The sequence below is a fragment of the Melanostigma gelatinosum genome (assembly GCF_949748355.1).
Source record: "Melanostigma gelatinosum genome assembly, chromosome: 10".
NCBI classification, from domain to species: domain Eukaryota; kingdom Metazoa; phylum Chordata; class Actinopteri; order Perciformes; family Zoarcidae; genus Melanostigma; species Melanostigma gelatinosum.
Genome location: NC_136643.1, coordinates 24,981,717 through 24,998,738, shown reverse-complemented (window position 1 = coordinate 24,998,738; position 17,022 = coordinate 24,981,717). Strand labels below are relative to the sequence as shown.

The 17,022-nt window shown below is 41.5% G+C and overlaps 1 protein-coding gene across 1 annotated transcript; it reads right to left on the bottom strand.

Moving 5' to 3' along the window:
- Positions 1 to 1,291: 1,291 nt before the first annotated feature.
- On the bottom strand, positions 1,292 to 6,051 carry LOC306783694 (C-type lectin domain family 4 member E-like). The gene is made up of 6 exons (XM_079277459.1): positions 5,961 to 6,051; positions 5,786 to 5,887; positions 3,761 to 3,874; positions 2,962 to 3,104; positions 2,312 to 2,415; positions 1,292 to 2,072 (listed from the first exon to the last, which is right to left on the bottom strand). Exons 1-6 carry the CDS (start codon positions 6,031 to 6,033, stop codon positions 1,910 to 1,912), a joined length of 699 nt encoding a protein of 232 aa, XP_079133585.1. The 5' UTR covers positions 6,034 to 6,051; the 3' UTR covers positions 1,292 to 1,909.
- Positions 6,052 to 17,022: the final 10,971 nt, after the last annotated feature.

The following is a 17,022-nucleotide window of genomic DNA, read 5'->3' as shown; positions in this document are numbered from 1 at the left end:
ACCCAGTTTGAGTACAGTTACGTAGAACGTCTGTACCTTACTACTGCCGAGTTTCACTGCCATGGAACAACTTCAAGTAACTTAAAAACATGAAAGTCTCTCTAGAGTCAGGGTTTGGTTTGTCCGTTCTGGGCTGCCGTAGAAACATGGCTGACTCTGTGAAGAGTCAAAGCTCCTTATGTAGATATGAAGGACTCATTCTAAGCTAACAAACACAACAATTCTTAGTTTCAGGTGATTTTACACGAGTGACAACATAGTTATAAATATTATATTTCTGCCAAATCGCAATAAATCCTACAAACTGTTCCTTTAAAGGAGAAAAATGAAACAAGACAGACAAATGTAGGACAACCTATTCGAGCCATTGTAGTTAAAAACAACAACGTAAAAAATAAATACAGAGTCAGGGGAGGGGCGAATATTCAGAGAAATTACTCCGAAATTTCAGGATGAAAGTCGTAAATCTATGAGAAAAAAAAATTTTCATTGCAAAAAGACCCCTTGAATATTCTTTGAAATGATAAAGTCAACAATTTACAAGAAAATAAAAAAAATTGTTGATCGCAAAACCGTAGTAACACCAGCCGTCATCTGAATTTTGCCACTAAGCGAGATACGAATATGTTTTATTGAATGCTCAGTCTGTTATTTTATGAAATTTACAACTTTATCTCTGAGAACAAACACATTTTCACTTTTTACAACTTTAATCTCTTCAGTTCATTTTGTATTATTACCCTCTCCCCATGCTCCGTAATGAATATATTTGACCTCCTATGACCCTAACACACCATCACACAAGTCAGTAACCGTAACAATGACAGATGAAGATATACACACTGCCTGTCTGTATCAACAGGATTGTCATGTTGAACTTTGGCATAGATTTCCTCCAATGATGGAAATTATTTCATGAAGGGTCAAACCTGCAGCACGAACTACGACACATGTAAACGACTAAACCCAGTCTTGTTGGTCTCAATAGTTTTCTCTGAAGTTTAACTTTCGAGGAAGTAACAAGTGAACACACCCTACTTGATGGCAATCTTCTCTCACAAACAGGAACAGTTTGAGAACAATTCCTTAAATGGTCCAATAATGAAGTCATTTTCAATTGCATAGAAATAAATATGCTGTGTAGATGTTATTTGTGAAGTGGACTGTAATATAGTAGGTTTAAGGGACTTTGAGAGATGTTCATACGAGTACGGTGCATTGGTGAGTGTGAGAATAAATGAGTCGTCCTCTAAATGTGGAAGAAAACAGCTGAAGTCAACTTTATTACCCTAATAAGTGCATTTCAGGCTCAAGCTTCATTATAGTATCTATTCAGTATAATATGCAGCTTTAATTCTTTACAGTCATCAGCACATGTATACAGATAAAGATCACAGCTTCCTGTGGTTCATCTTCCTGGTACAAAGCAGCTGATTTACACAAAACAGTCACACGGAGAACTTGATACCTGACCTCCAACCCTTTACATGCTCTCTTTATATCACACACACACCATTTAAAGCCTTTTGCAGAATCATAATAACATGTTGACAGATGTAATACTTGACGGGTGGACAGCAGGACAGAGAGCAGGACTCTGGAGGGACCAGAGGAGGTGGACTCTGTGTTCACATCGTGATGCTTGCTGCTCAAACACAGTCACAGTTGATGGACAATGTTTTCTCCTCATGTTGAATTTTTAATGTGAAGATGTCGGCCGTATTATCTGACCAGAGAATTGTTTTTGTTGCTTATGATGCCAATTCAATAAATGCACGACAGGAATGTACAGCTGTTTGTGTTTTGTTGTGTTTGTTGTGTTATAAATGTGCTACAACTTCATTTCATTGAGCATCTCTGTGTTTAACAATGACAACAAATGATCCTTGAACCCTTGAACCTTGAAATATTAAGCCAGATTTTCACAGATCCAATGCACAGATGTATCACACCGCAGATCATTCCAGTTTCTTTCTGTCTTCCTGTCAAATATAATTTCAGCACAGTCCTCTTCACCAAACTGTGGATCTCCTCCACCGTTATCAGGTTGATTAAAGTTGACATTCCAGTACCTAGGAGGTGATTATTCAAAACATTTAATAATGCAGCTTTTAAGTTTCTCGAGTAAAATAAAAACGAGGATTTTTTATCTTGTAACCAAATTACTTTAATTCTCCGTGTAGTGCAGCAACACTTGCAAAACAATGTTTCAGTTAAGTTTGAATTTGGTAATAATTATTGAGAGTTTAACCACTAATAATAACAATAGTAGGTGCAGCAATAGTTGTATGACCATTGTTGTGTGTCTTACGCTTCAGTCAGTGGAGTTCCATCAACCCATTTCCAGGTGCCCTCGTCGTCTCCGTCACTCAAACCAATCCAAGTGCGATCTGTGACGATGTTTGAGAGGAATTCCTGTTCAAGATTAAAAGGACAGAAAGTCTGTTTAAATATATATATATTTAATTTGTAGACATATTATTAATGCAGTTTAGAGTGATCCATCCGAACACTCTGATAATAATTCACTTATAAATCGTACTAGCTCAAAGATGGCATGTTATTTTAATGTAATCATTATAGCTGATATACAGTAAATAATACATCAGGATGTTATGTCCACATCTGTATCGACTAATATACAGAATACAAGCAGAGTAAAAGAGAAGAAGAAAAGACTGGAGGGCATGAATACCCATGAAATAAAAACAAAAATATATTCCAGAATAAAAAGTATATGAACAATAACACCATTAAAGTGCAGCGTGGTGAAAAAGGAGCAGACGTGGTCAGTGGTGGAAGACGTACTCATATCTTTACTCAAATACTTCTATACAACGCCCCCTGGTGGACACTAGAGAGAATGCAGCTTTAACACATGAAGCTTTGGCTTCACTTGTCAAACCCAGAGGTTGTCATCTGGAAACACTAAAGATAAATATATATATAATTTCACACTACCTGTTCTTGAAGCGAGTCTATGATCACCAGATCTGCTCCTTTGTCTCTGCAGTCCTTTCTGCTCTTCTCCCAGGAACCAGTCCGTGTAGAGAGAAGATAACAGGAACTACTGAACCTCCTCCATCCTTCAGGACACGTTTCCTCTGTAAAATGATGCAAACATAAACCAATAAAGATCAGACGAGACCCACGTCTTTAAAATGAAGCCGTTATGTTGTTGTTGACTTCCTGCTGAGACCTCTGAACTGTTGAGCTGTGGAGCGCATCACTACGACACACATCACTTTACTTTAACTTACTGTTCTACATCTCTGTATATAAGATTCATTACTTCTCATCACACAGAGAAACAAACTAAATACCTGTTTACATAAAAGTTTATGCATCTTGCAATTATTATCTTCCACAAATACATCATTTCATTTCATAGATGTTATATTTTATCCCTTTATTGGAACTTCTGAACTATTTTATGTCTCATACATCCATTTTTGCTTGCGTGATTTTTTTAAATACATATTTATTGATAATTGTTGTCGGGAGACTGAGATTAAGGTTTTCATTGCAAACATTGCTTCTCTGTAGTTGTTGTGCACATAACAATAAATAACTTGAAACTTTCCTCCCTCGGCCTCATCTGAAGGGTCTGTAGTGACTCCTCACACTCGACTATCAGAACAACTACTGATTGGATCAAATGACTGATTACTTACAGATTTATTTCTTCATCACATCCGAACAAAAAGTAGGCAATGTATTTAAAAATTTTTAAAAATAGTTTACAGAGACAAGGACTCACTCTGATTGCACCAACGCTGACGTCTGTCCATCTCTTCCGTCAGATTAGTGAGGCTGGCGTTCAGCAGGTCTCTCTCTTCAGACACAGAGGACAGCTTGTCTTCACTGGCCCGGTCTGGAATAAATGAAGATAATAACACATCATGTGTTCATACTGGTGTATTCATGTATTCATACTGGTGTATTCATGGATTCATACTGGTGTATTCATGTGTTTATACTGGTGTATTCATGTGTTCATACTGGTGTATTCATGTATTCATACTGGTGTATTCATGTATCATACTGGTGTATTCATGTGTTCATACTGGTGTATTCATGTATTCATACTGGTGTATTCATGGATTCATACGGGTGTATTCATGTGTTCATACTGGTGTATTCATGTGTTCATACTGGTGTATTCATGTATCATACTGGTGTATTCATGTATCATACTGGTGTATTCATGTGTTCATACTGGTGTATTCATGTGTTCATACTGGTGTATTCATGTATCATACTGGTGTATTCATGTAGCATACTGGTGTATTCATGTATTCATACTGGTGTATTCATGTGTTCATACTGGTGTATTCATGTATCATACTGGTGTATTCATGTGTCATACTGGTGTATTCATGTATTCATACTGGTGTATTCATGTATCATACTGGTGTATTCATGTATCATACTGGTGTATTCATGTGTTCATACTGGTGTATTCATGTGTTCATACTGGTGTACTCATGTATCATACTGGTGTATTCATGTATCATACTGGTGTATTCATGTATTCATACTGGTGTATTCATGTATCATACTGGTGTATTCATGTATCATACTGGTGTATTCATGTGTTCATACTGGTGTATTCATGTATCATACTGGTGTATTCATGTATCATACTGGTGTATTCATGTGTTCATACTGGTGTATTCATGTATCATACTGGTGTATTCATGTGTTCATACTGGTGTATTCATGTATCATACTGGTGTATTAATGTATCATGCTGGTGTATTCATGTATCATACTGGTGTATTCATGTATCATGCTGGTGTATTCATGTATCATACTGGTGTATTCATGTATCATGCTGGTGTATTCATGTATCATGCTGGTGTATTCATGTGTTCATACTGGTGTATTAATGTATCATGCTGGTGTATTCATGTATCATACTGGTGTATTCATGTATTCATACTGGTGTATTCATGTATCATACTGGTGTATTCATGTATTCATACTGGTGTATTCATGTGTTCATACTGGTGTATTCATGTGTTCATACTGGTGTATTCATGTATCATACTGGTGTATTCATGTATCATACTGGTGTATTCATGTGTTCATACTGGTGTATTCATGTATTCATGCTGGTGTATTCATGTATTCATGCTGGTGTATTCATGTGTTCATACTGGTGCTCTTTTAAAGCAACAGAACGGGCAAAACCTTTGAGCAATTTTGCTTCTTTTTAGACTCGTGGAGAGAAAACATTAAAAACACACTCAGGTGTTTATTTTACTACGTTGTCTATTTGAATCTGTAGATTTCTCCTAAATTCACAAAACATTCGGAGATAATGCCTCATTTGCATATTTAAACATAACATTTAAAAAAAATATGAAATGCAAGAAATAATTGTCTTAAAAGATAAAGACAAATCCAAACACTGTTGAGGTATATTTACAACAACATCCCAATCATCTTTTCCAGCTAATATAAAGACACTGAGCAAATGTTGAAATGACCACCAGCAACCTGAATACAAACATGGTTTAGGGACAATTTAAAAGTTGGCGAAAGGTTCATCTCCATGAATGATGGAGAAATTCATATTCATAACAAATACATCTACAAAACCATTACCCCAAGAAGTAAGTGTTTCATTTCAGTTTAACCTTAAAGTGCTTCAACGACAACAAGCAAAAGAAAAAAACGACACAAGTCAAGAAAGGAAAAGCGTCACAGAGGAGCCAGGATGACATTTAGGTCAAGCATCTTTCAGAGCAGCTGTAACTTGGATGAAGATCAGACTCACAGTGGACACCGAGGCCGATGAGTCCAGCCAGCAGGAAAACACTCAGCAGCCCCAGAGACAGAACAACAGCTCCATGAGATCTGCTCTCTGATCTCCTGGGACCTGAACACAGAGTAAAGACAGTAAAGCACACAAACAGTAATCAGAGGGTGAAGTACACACTGATCACTCTCACCTGGGTGAGTTGTTGAAGGTCTTGAGGAAACTTCAGGCTTCTCATATTCAACGTTGTTGTAGATTTCCTCCATCGCTCATAACGACGGCCAGCTGTTAAATGATGAACGTGTTGCTGGTTTCAACTTCCAAATGTCTTCACTTTTGAGGAAGTCACAAGTTTCAGAGGTGCTAAAAATCCTCTGCCACAATATTATCATATCTACTCTCATATATGTGTCTGCTATGCTTCTATTCTATTCAATTCATTTCAAAAGCGGCTTTATTGGCATGGGAAATATACATTTATATTGTCAAAGAAAGTGTCAAATAAAAACAAAAAAGTATCAAATCTACAAAAAACAGAATATAGAAATGTGTGAACAGAGCTATGTAGCACTGCAACATTGTAATAAATCGATTACATCTGTCTATATAGATATATATATATAGATCGATAGATAGATAGATCTATATATAAAACAGGACACTTGAGGAAGATTTTATTTCTGTTCATGATTACACACATACAGACCAGAACAAAGAACTTAAAAACAGTTTTGAAGTTGCTTCACCTTTAAAGTCGAGCTTCAATAAATGAAAGGATGAAACCTGATAAAGTAAACTCCCTAAAAAATACAAAATCTGTCTTTTTCTTGCCTGAAATGCGGAAGCTGTCTGCTGCTGATCATAAACACACAAAAGTTGACATCATTTTCAGGAAGGTCTTCTTCACTTCATCGTGTTTTTAGGAAAAACCACTTAAGCAGTATCTCAGAAAGAAAAGAGAAGTGGTAAAGAAAAAGAGAAGAAGTGGTGAAGCAGGCTTTTTATCTTCAAGCAACATGCGTGACAACTAAATCCTCTCAGTATTTATCTGGTTTTTCTTCACGATGGTTGAAACAAGTTGTGTGCAGCTAATTCCAGAATGGGCCCTGCTCATTGTTCTTGGGGACTTCAACAGAGCAAACCTCAGCAAAGAACTGCCTTAATACAGACAGCATATTAAGTGTAGCACCAGGGACAAAAACACACTGGACCACTGCTACACTGTAATAAAGGACGCATATCGCTCAGTCCCCCGTGCCGCTTTGGGACTCTCTGATCACTGTTTGATTCATCTTCTCCCGACCTACAGGCAGAAATTAAAATCTGCAAAGCCTGCGGTGAAGACGGTGAAGAGATGGACCAACGAGGCAAAGCTGGAGTTACAGTCCTGCTTTGCCTGCACTGATTGGAGTGTTTTTGAGGCTGCTGCTACAGACCTGGATGGGCTCACTGACACTGTGACATCGTACATCAGTTTTTGTGAGGACATGTGTGTGCCGACTAAAACCTTCTGCACGTTCAACAACTCTGAGTAAACTGTGTCATGCACATTAATGATAATAATTATATGTCATAAATGTTTTTACTTCAGTGAGTGCAGGACGTTTCCTTGTTGTGGAGGTTTTTCAAAGAGAGAGTGATATCAGTACTTTTACTTCAGTGAAGGATGTGAATACTTCCTCCAGCACTCTTTATCTGACAGACATCAGTCAGAGCTCATCAGTGTTTCATCATCGCTTCAACACAACCAGCGCTAAACGCTCCAACACGGAAACGACAGAGAGAGATTGTGTGGATTCAACATGATGTGTAAACTGTATTTACATTCTGTCTTTGATCTTTGTCAGTGTATTTTCTTTATTTACATTATTTTGTATCCTACAATAAAGCAATCAGAAGGTATTTATAAGTGTAAAGCGAGGCCAGTTCATTGGTGCAGCAGCTTTAAAACACACAAACTCACTGCAGTCAAGAGACGAGGTCACTCTGAGGAACTGTTACTCAGGTAATCGTACGACACTGACACATGCAGCAGGTCAGTCACTACATTTCTCCACTCTCATGTATTTATACATTCCTTTGAATGAAGTCATGGTACAAGGCTCTGCTCCCTGTTCTTGTTTTGTATGTGTGTAATGTCTGTGTTAGTGTGACAGCTCTTTCAGTGCAGTGTGAACTCGGGCTGCACAATGAATCTAATATGAATCACGATTCTGGCTCATCACATGGTCTCCTGAACCCCACTGCTGTGTCCCCAGAAGCTGCAGCTACAAACTGCAGCTGTGGTTTAGCATCAACACTGGAGAGATCAGCTGATGCCACTAGATGTCACTGCAGGTGGAAACAGATCCTGCTGCACGCTGGTTTTCAGAGGAGATTCACAACTTCAATCTTTAACCATCCAATAAAGGACGAGATATTATATTGTCCAACTGATGTAATATCATTTCATTATTCTTCAAATAAAATAAAAAGACACATGCTTCAGTTGATGTTTGGTGCCAAGATGAGGGTTAGTGACTATCTGTCAAACTGGAGCGGTCGATTCATTCAGGTCACAGAGAACAAAAGCAAACTGAAATCATTAAAACGTTGTATTGTATGACTGATTACCGCTGCAGTTCTAATGTAAGATTATTGAAACTATAGATTTAGTGTTGTGGGTGTGATATACTTTTTTTAGATCAAAATATAAACCTGATGTGTAGAAGCCATTACTCTGATTTGTGTTTTACCTGTACATTCTATACTTTTGGGGAAATTATGGTCATGCTACTGATTGTACATCAAACCATGCTGGTTATGATTTACTGTTGAACCTGTTGGGACGTTACTGCCAAAATGATTGTGACACAATGATGACGTCAGGGGGCGTTGACTCTTTATGTAGACCTCACCTGAGGACGTGCAGGTGTGTTCGTTCGACTAGAGAGCGGAAGGGCTAACTATTTTCAACCGCATTAAGCATTACGCATTACGAAACCGCATTAGGAGACAAAGCGGGCTTTTCTGTTTAAGATCATTTCCATGTATGCTTCTGATGCTGTTCTCGAATAAAATAAAGTTTCGAAGTGACATTACGAGAGAATGCGCGTTAATCGACCGACCGCTCCTACAATAAGTTGAAAAATAGCCCATCAGAACGCCAGTCAACGTGGGCATGAGAGAAGGAGGCCCGGAGTCACGGTCGCTTGGATTGATCTGGACTGCGGCCAGGATGCCATTTCACCGGTACCGTGAGTAAACGAGTGGATGCGCTGTTTTCCGAACCTGGTTACGATCAAACATTAAAGTGACAAAGGAAACGAAGGAAATGTTTGATGAGCAGACAAATAAATCCATAAACTGCCTTTAAATTACGAAACCACTGAAACTATAAATGGCAGGACGCTGATCAATAGCGCTGCACGGAAACGGAAACAAAGCACGGCCGTGCGCATGAAAATAAATAAATAAAGAAGTAACCGAAAAACTAACGAATATTCCAACAAAAGGTGTCGGAATTACTTGGAAAAATTCCCTACAAACGAATATTAAAGGCTAAGAACGAACTGATGGCAGAAGGAAGTGAACGGGCAGTCACTGAAGCCGGTGTTACTGAGATGGACGCCGCACAACAAAGGAAAGCGTTTAAATCACTCAGCGCAACACGTAGAGGGAAACTCTCACACTGTACACGGAAAATGAATGAGATAAAAACAATGATGAAAGACGGTGCTGATGTTGACGATGTTAACGAAGCTGCAAATGAATTTCTAAGACTGCTGCATGAATTTAAAGTATCTCATGAATCTGTTCAGTTATTGCTGCCTGAGGATGTGAGAATGAATGAAACTTTGGACTGGTATGAGCCAAAAATGGCTGATTACGAAGCTTCTATGGCTAAAGTGGATCAATGGTTAACACCTCAGCCGGACCCACAGACTCTTGTGCAGGCTGGGGACAGTGTCTCGCAGATTGGCTCAAGGAGTTCTAAAGGTTACAAAAGGTCCAAATCTTCATCTGTGGTTTCAGCACGCATGAAGGTAGCTGCAGACAAAGCTGTTCTGCAGGCCAGAGCTGAAGCTCTTAAAAGGAAACATGAGCTGGAAACGGAGATGCACCAGCTGGGTTTAAAAATGGAAACGGAGAAGCATCAACTAAGTTTAAGAATGGAGTCTCTTGACTTGGAAGCAAACATTGCTGCAGCTGATGCGAGGCTCAAGGCTCTGGAGGAATTTGAAAATGATGAAGCATCAGAACCCGGAAAAGAAAGGGAAGAACGGATAGATGAATCTGACAAAACGGAAGAAAGCCTAGCACAGCTGGAGTATGCACAGATGGGAACCATACCTAAAACACCATTACAGAGATTGATGCACGTTCGGTACCGACCACTAACTGGAATCACAAGACCGTCTGAACAACAACCAAGAGCAACAAACCCTCACACAAGCAGAGCTGTGGTTTCTGATGGACCACGCAGACGAGGCGAATCCACTCCCAGAAGTGAAATGGCTCAGAGCGTCGATCTCACAAACATTATACAAAGACAGACAGACTTGACGGACCTGCTAGTGATGCAGCAGAAGGAATCTAAACTCCCAAGAAGGGAGGTTCCGGTGTTTGACGGCGATCCTCTCGCTTTCAGGCCATTTATGAAGGCTTTTAAGCACAACATCGAGGACAAAACCAACAGTGACGAGGATCGACTGTACTTCCTGGAACAGTATACTGCTGGACAGCCAAAGGAACTAGTTCAAAGCTGCTTTCACATGAACGCCACGACTGGTTACGAGGAAGCAAAGCGCCTGCTTAAATATCACTTTGGTGATGATTTCAAAGTCATATCTGCATACGTTGAAAAGGCTTTGAACTGGAACCAAATACGAACGGATGATGGAAAGGCACTTCATAGCTACGCCCTCTATCTAAGAGGCTGTGGTAATGCAGTTCAGGACCTCCCATACAGGTCAGAGCTGGACTCGCCATCTAACATGAAAAGGCTTGTTTTCAAACTCCCATTTAAACTTCGAGAGAAATGGCGGTCTGCTGTATGTGACATCACTGAAAGAACACAGCAGAGACCTACATTCCATGACCTTGTTCGGTTTATGGAAAAACAGGTCAGAATCATTCAAGATCCCGTCTTCGGGGATATCCAGGACCCTGCCGGAAGCACAAATGAGAGAATATCCAAAAGAGACTTACCATATATGAGAGCTAGCAGCAAGAAAAGCTTTGCTACGACTGTTGTGCCCAAGACAGAAACCAACAAGAACCCTAATGCACGGGAAGGGGCAGACAGACCAGAGGGCAGTCGTACAGCCATGGACGCTTTCGTCAAGCCCTGTGCCTTTTGTAAAGGAAATCATGTGATGGAAACATGTGAAATAATAGCAAAGATTCCCCACAAGGAGAAAATTGAGCTGCTAAAGAAAAATGGACTGTGTTTTGCCTGCTTGGTCAAAGGTCATATGAGTAAAGAATGCAAGAAACGTCTCGTGTGTCGTTCCTGTGAGAAGAAACATCCCACGGTCTTGCATATAGAGAACTTTACTCCAGGAAGTACCAAGCCAGCAGCTAAGCATGACTCAGACACCAGGAGCAATTACATTGCTAGAGTTTCATCAGCAGCCCAAACAGTGGACAGAACCACAGACTACAAGTTAGCAGTGGTACCTGTAAAGATAAAGGCACATAAAGGCAGCTGTTTGATAGAAACCTATGCGTTTCTAGACCCTGGAAGCACTGCTACCTTTGTCACGGAAAACCTGATGGAACAGTTGTCCGTCCGAGGAAAGAAAACAGAGATCTTACTCCGAACAATGGGTCATGAAAAGCCTGTGAAAACCCAAGCAATAAGAGGACTGGAAGTATGCAGCCTGGATGGCAACAGCTTCATAGAGCTTCCTGAAGTCTTCACCCAAGATGCCATTCCTGTCAGTCAAGAGAACATTCCTACAGAAATGGACATAAAAGGATGCTCTTATCTAAAGGGGGTCCAACTAAGAACCATCAAGGCTGAGGTAGGCCTATTGATCGGTGCAAATGTCCCAAAGGCTATGGAGCCACTGAGAGTGATCAACAGCCAAGGGGAAGGGCCCTACGCAGTCCTAACAAGCCTAGGTTGGACTATAAATGGACCACTCTGCAGTACTGCACCTATGGATGAGCATGGTCGACCACAGATAACGTCCAATAGAATATCAGTGGCCAAGCTGGAAGAGCTCCTGATACACCAATATAACCAGGACTTCTCAGAATTGGCCTACAATGAAAAACAAGAACACTCATTTGAAGATAAGAAATTCCTACAAGTGATGAACAACTCAGTCAAAAGGAAAGAAGGCCACTACGAAATACGACTTCCGTTCCGCCAGGATAACATCAGCCTGCCAAACAACAGGAAAATGGCGGAACAAAGAGTATTAAATCTTGCCCGCAGATTCCAGAAAGATGAAGCCTTTCGGAAAGACTATAATGGCTTCATGAGTGATGTCTTGAGGAAAGGACATGCAGAAAGAGTGCCAGAGGAACAGCTCCCTCGGAAAGATGGAAGACTGTGGTACATCCCTCACCATGGTGTCTACCACAAAAGGAAAAAGACAATCCGGGTGGTGTTCGACTGTACCTCCTCATTCCAAGGAACTTCGCTGAATCAGGAGCTGCTACAGGGTCCTGACCTTACGAACACCTTGCTGGGTGTACTCCTCAGATTCCGACAGGAGCCAGTAGCAGTGATGGGGGACATCGAAGGAATGTTCCATCAAGTAAGAATACCTAAACATGATGTGGACTTCCTCAGATTCCTGTGGTGGCCAGACGGCGACACCAACCAACCGCTAGCAGAGTACCGGATGACGGTGCATCTCTTTGGAGCGGTCTCATCCCCGAGCTGCGCCAATTTCGCACTGAAGCGAACAGCCGATGATAATGAAGGAAAGTGTAGTGCTGAAGTTCTCAACACCATTCGTCACAACTTCTATGTAGACGACTGCCTCAAATCTGTCCGAAGCGAGAGCCAGGCAATCTGCCTGGTGAAAGAGCTCAGATCAGTATGCACCACAGGTGGATTTAGACTCACCAAATGGACCAGTAACAGTCGAGCAGTCCTTGCCTCTGTAGCAGCTGAAGAGAGGGCAAAAGAGGTCAAAGATCTAGACCTCGACAAAGACAAACTGCCCATAGAAAGGGCTCTTGGCATGCGATGGGACATTGAGTCAGACACGTTCTTCTTCTCGATCACCCCGAAACAACAATCGGTCACCCGCAGAAGCATTTTGTCTGTGTTGAACTCAGTATACGATCCTCTTGGGTTCATAGCACCAGTCATGCTGACAGGGAAAGGAATACTGCAGGACCTGTGCAAGCTGAATTGTGGATGGGATGAATCGATACCAACTGCTTACACAGAGAGATGGAAGGAGTGGCTTAAAGATCTTAACCTGATTTCCAGTCTAAGAATCAAGAGATGCTTTAAGCCACCAGATTTTGAAGTTACTAGAGCACAGATGCACCACTTCTGCGATGCAAGTGAAAGAGGTTACGGGACAGTCAGCTATTTGAAGCTGACCAGTAACAACGGACTACCTCACATTGTGTTTGTGATCGGGAAGGCAAGAGTTGCACCTTTAAAGGTGATGACAATCCCAAGACTGGAGCTTGCCAGTGCAGTCCTCGCTGCTAGGATGGACAGGATGTTAAGGAGAGAGCTCGAGTCAACCCTCGGAGACTCAGTTTTCTGGACCGACAGCACCGCCGTATTAAAATATATCCAAAATGACGCCAGAAGGTTTCAGACCTACGTGGCTAACAGAGTGACCACTATTCGGGATCTGACACACAAAGGCCAATGGCGCCACATAAAGACCGGACTCAATCCTGCAGACAATGCATCAAGAGGCATGAAAGCTGAGAAGTTCCTTCAAGAAGGACACTGGCTGAGGGGTCCAAATTTTCTGATGCAACCGGAAACAGACTGGCCAGTGATCCGGGTACCACCCACACTGTCCCACGGTGACCCGGAGGTCAGGAAGGTGGCTGGAGCTTTCACTACAAGTGCACGGCAGATTCAAAGTCCACTGACTCGTCTTATTGAGCACTTCTCATCATGGGACCAATTGATTCGATCATCAGCCTGGCTCTTAAAATTCAAAGAACGTCTGAGACAATTGGACCTAAAAAAGGAAAAAACGAGTGACTCAGACCCACCTAGGTCACGGCTGTCGGTGGAGGATTTAAGCAAGGCCGAACAAGCACTTGTGTCCTACGTTCAACAACAATCCTTCCAGGATGAGGTGACCTCTCTACAAAAGGGCTTACCCGTAAAGAGAAACAGTAGGATCTACAGACTAGATCCCATCCTCCAACAGGGAATCCTGAGAGTTGGCGGCAGACTAAGCAAGCTGGCAATGCCAGAGGAAACCAAACATCCTGCCATTTTGCCCAAGGACAATCACCTGTCAAAGATACTGCTACACCACATACACGCCTCAATGGGTCATTGTGGAAGAAATCAAATGATCGCAAAACTCAGAACAAAATACTGGATCCTTAGAGCAAATTCCGCTGCAAGAAGGATAACACGGGATTGTGTACTCTGCAGGAGATGGCATGGCACCGCAATGACACAAAAGATGTCCGACCTACCTCTTCACAGGATAACACCTGACTTGCCACCCTTTACCCATACGGGACTGGACTACTTTGGCCCCATAGAAGTCAAGCGTGGCCGCAGCAAAGTAAAAAGATATGGAGCCTTGTTTACGTGCCTCTCATGCAGAGCCGTACACCTGGAGATGGCCTACTCAATGGATACAGACTCCTGCATTTCTGCACTCCGACGTTTTATCTGCAGACGAGGCCAAGTGAAGGAGATTGTTTCTGACAACGGCACAAATTTCGTTGGGGCAGAACGAGAGCTTCGCGAAGCATTTACCCACCTTGACCTCAGCAAAATCCAGCATTCGATGCACGCTGTAGGTATTAAATGGACATTCAATCCACCCTATGGTCCTCATCATGGAGGTGTATGGGAGCGGCTCATCCGGATAATCAAAAAGATTCTCTACTCCATCACGAGGGAACAGACCCTGGATGACGAAAGTCTCCAAACAGCTCTATGCGAAGTAGAGGCAATCATGAATGACCGGCCCATCACAGTCCTATCTCAGGATGTGAAAGATCCAGAACCCCTGACACCCAACCACCTGCTTCAAATGAAGCGAAGGCCGACTCTTCCACCTGGACTCTTTGACAAAAGTGACACCTATTCCAGAAGAAGATGGAAACAGACCCAATATATAGCTGATCTCTTCTGGAAACGGTGGACACGAGAGTACCTCCCATTGCTACAGGAGAGGCAGAAATGGAATGAAACTAAAAGGAACCTAAAGCATGGAGACATAGTGCTGATCATTGATGAGAGCTCACCACGCAACTCCTGGCCCATGGGCAGAATCACGGAAATCTTCCCCGACAAAAAAGGACATGTACGTCGAGTCAAGATCAGGACACAAAATGGCACCTTGGAAAGGCCCATCACAAAGCTGTGCCTTCTACAGAACATGACCTGATGAGACAAGTCCCTTGGCCCTTTTTTGTATTTGACACCTGAAGAGACTTTAGTTGAACCTTTTCTCTCTTTTTTCTTATCCTTTTCTCAAGAACTTTTTTCTTCGTTGAACCTTTTGCCGAAATCTTATGAACTTGTTTGGCGAAATGGACTCGCGGAAACTAAATGGATTACATTTTTTGGCTTATTTTTGAAATTCCATGGACACGTGATAGTTTTGAATATTGTCACAAAGGACTCTTAAGAATAGGCTTCCTATGTATAAATGTATGAATTGCCCTATACCGGTCAATTAGGGGCCGGAGTGTAGAAGCCATTACTCTGATTTGTGTTTTACCTGTACATTCTATACTTTTGGGGAAATTATGGTCATGCTACTGATTGTACATCAAACCATGCTGGTTATGATTTACTGTTGAACCTGTTGGGACGTTACTGCCAAAATGATTGTGACACAATGATGACGTCAGGGGGCGTTGACTCTTTATGTAGACCTCACCTGAGGACGTGCAGGTGTGTTCGTTCGACTAGAGAGCGGAAGGGCTAACTATTTTCAACCGCATTAAGCATTACGCATTACGAAACCGCATTAGGAGACAAAGCGGGCTTTTCTGTTTAAGATCATTTCCATGTATGCTTCTGATGCTGTTCTCGAATAAAATAAAGTTTCGAAGTGACATTACGAGAGAATGCGCGTTAATCGACCGACCGCTCCTACATGATGCTTGTGATGATCAAAAGTGCAGCTGTTGATGTGTTGTTTTAGAGGCATTTCTGAATAGTTCCTTTCAGGAATGAGTGTTAATGGTGGCTGAACTGCAGAGTAAAAACAAAACAAAAAATAAGCTTGGTTGCAGTTTTCCAAAGTAAATGAACTGAATGAACACACAGCATTGTGTGAAGTTGTCTGAACGATGGAAGGATCGTTGTGTGTCCAGTTTAACTGCAGTTTAGCTGAACGTATGTCAGAAGAGAACGTAGTTATTTGCTGTTACCTCTGAATCAGATTTACATTTTAGAGCTTTGAGATAACCCCTGCTGGAACACATTTATAATCCCCCATCATTAATGTGCAGAACTGTGTCACGTTACAACACTTGCATCAGCATTACAGTTATAGTTTTGACCCAAAGGCAACAGTTTTTAATGAAATGAATAGAATATATATATATATATAGTACGATATTATTTTAATATCATAGTGTTGAACATTAAATACATGTACAAGGGTGTAACGTTAGATATGGGAGAGACAATCAGTATGTTAATATTTAAATAGTTCTTATGCTTCGTTATAATAATACATATTTCATCAATTATATTGTACAAGTACCACTGTAACGGTTACCACATACTTTCCATCTACATGTGGAACTAATCCGCGGGTGACGGCTCACGTGACCGCAGTTGTCCTACGGAGCTAATGACGTTAGCATGCTAGCAGGAAGTAGACGGAGCTGAACGTAACCTAGCAACCCAGCGCAGGTCAGAGTGAGCAAACGGTTGTTAACGGTTAGTTTGTCTGGAGGGAGAGTTGCTGTGGTTTAGTGACAATGTCTAAAGTCCGAATGTTGAGATATTTAGTCAACCAGCGACTAACTGCGGCGGAGGAAGAGATGTTTGGTCTGTTTGAAGGAACGATAGCAGAGCTCGAGGAGGAACTGTCTCGTTCAAAAGAGCAGAACGAGCGACAACGGAG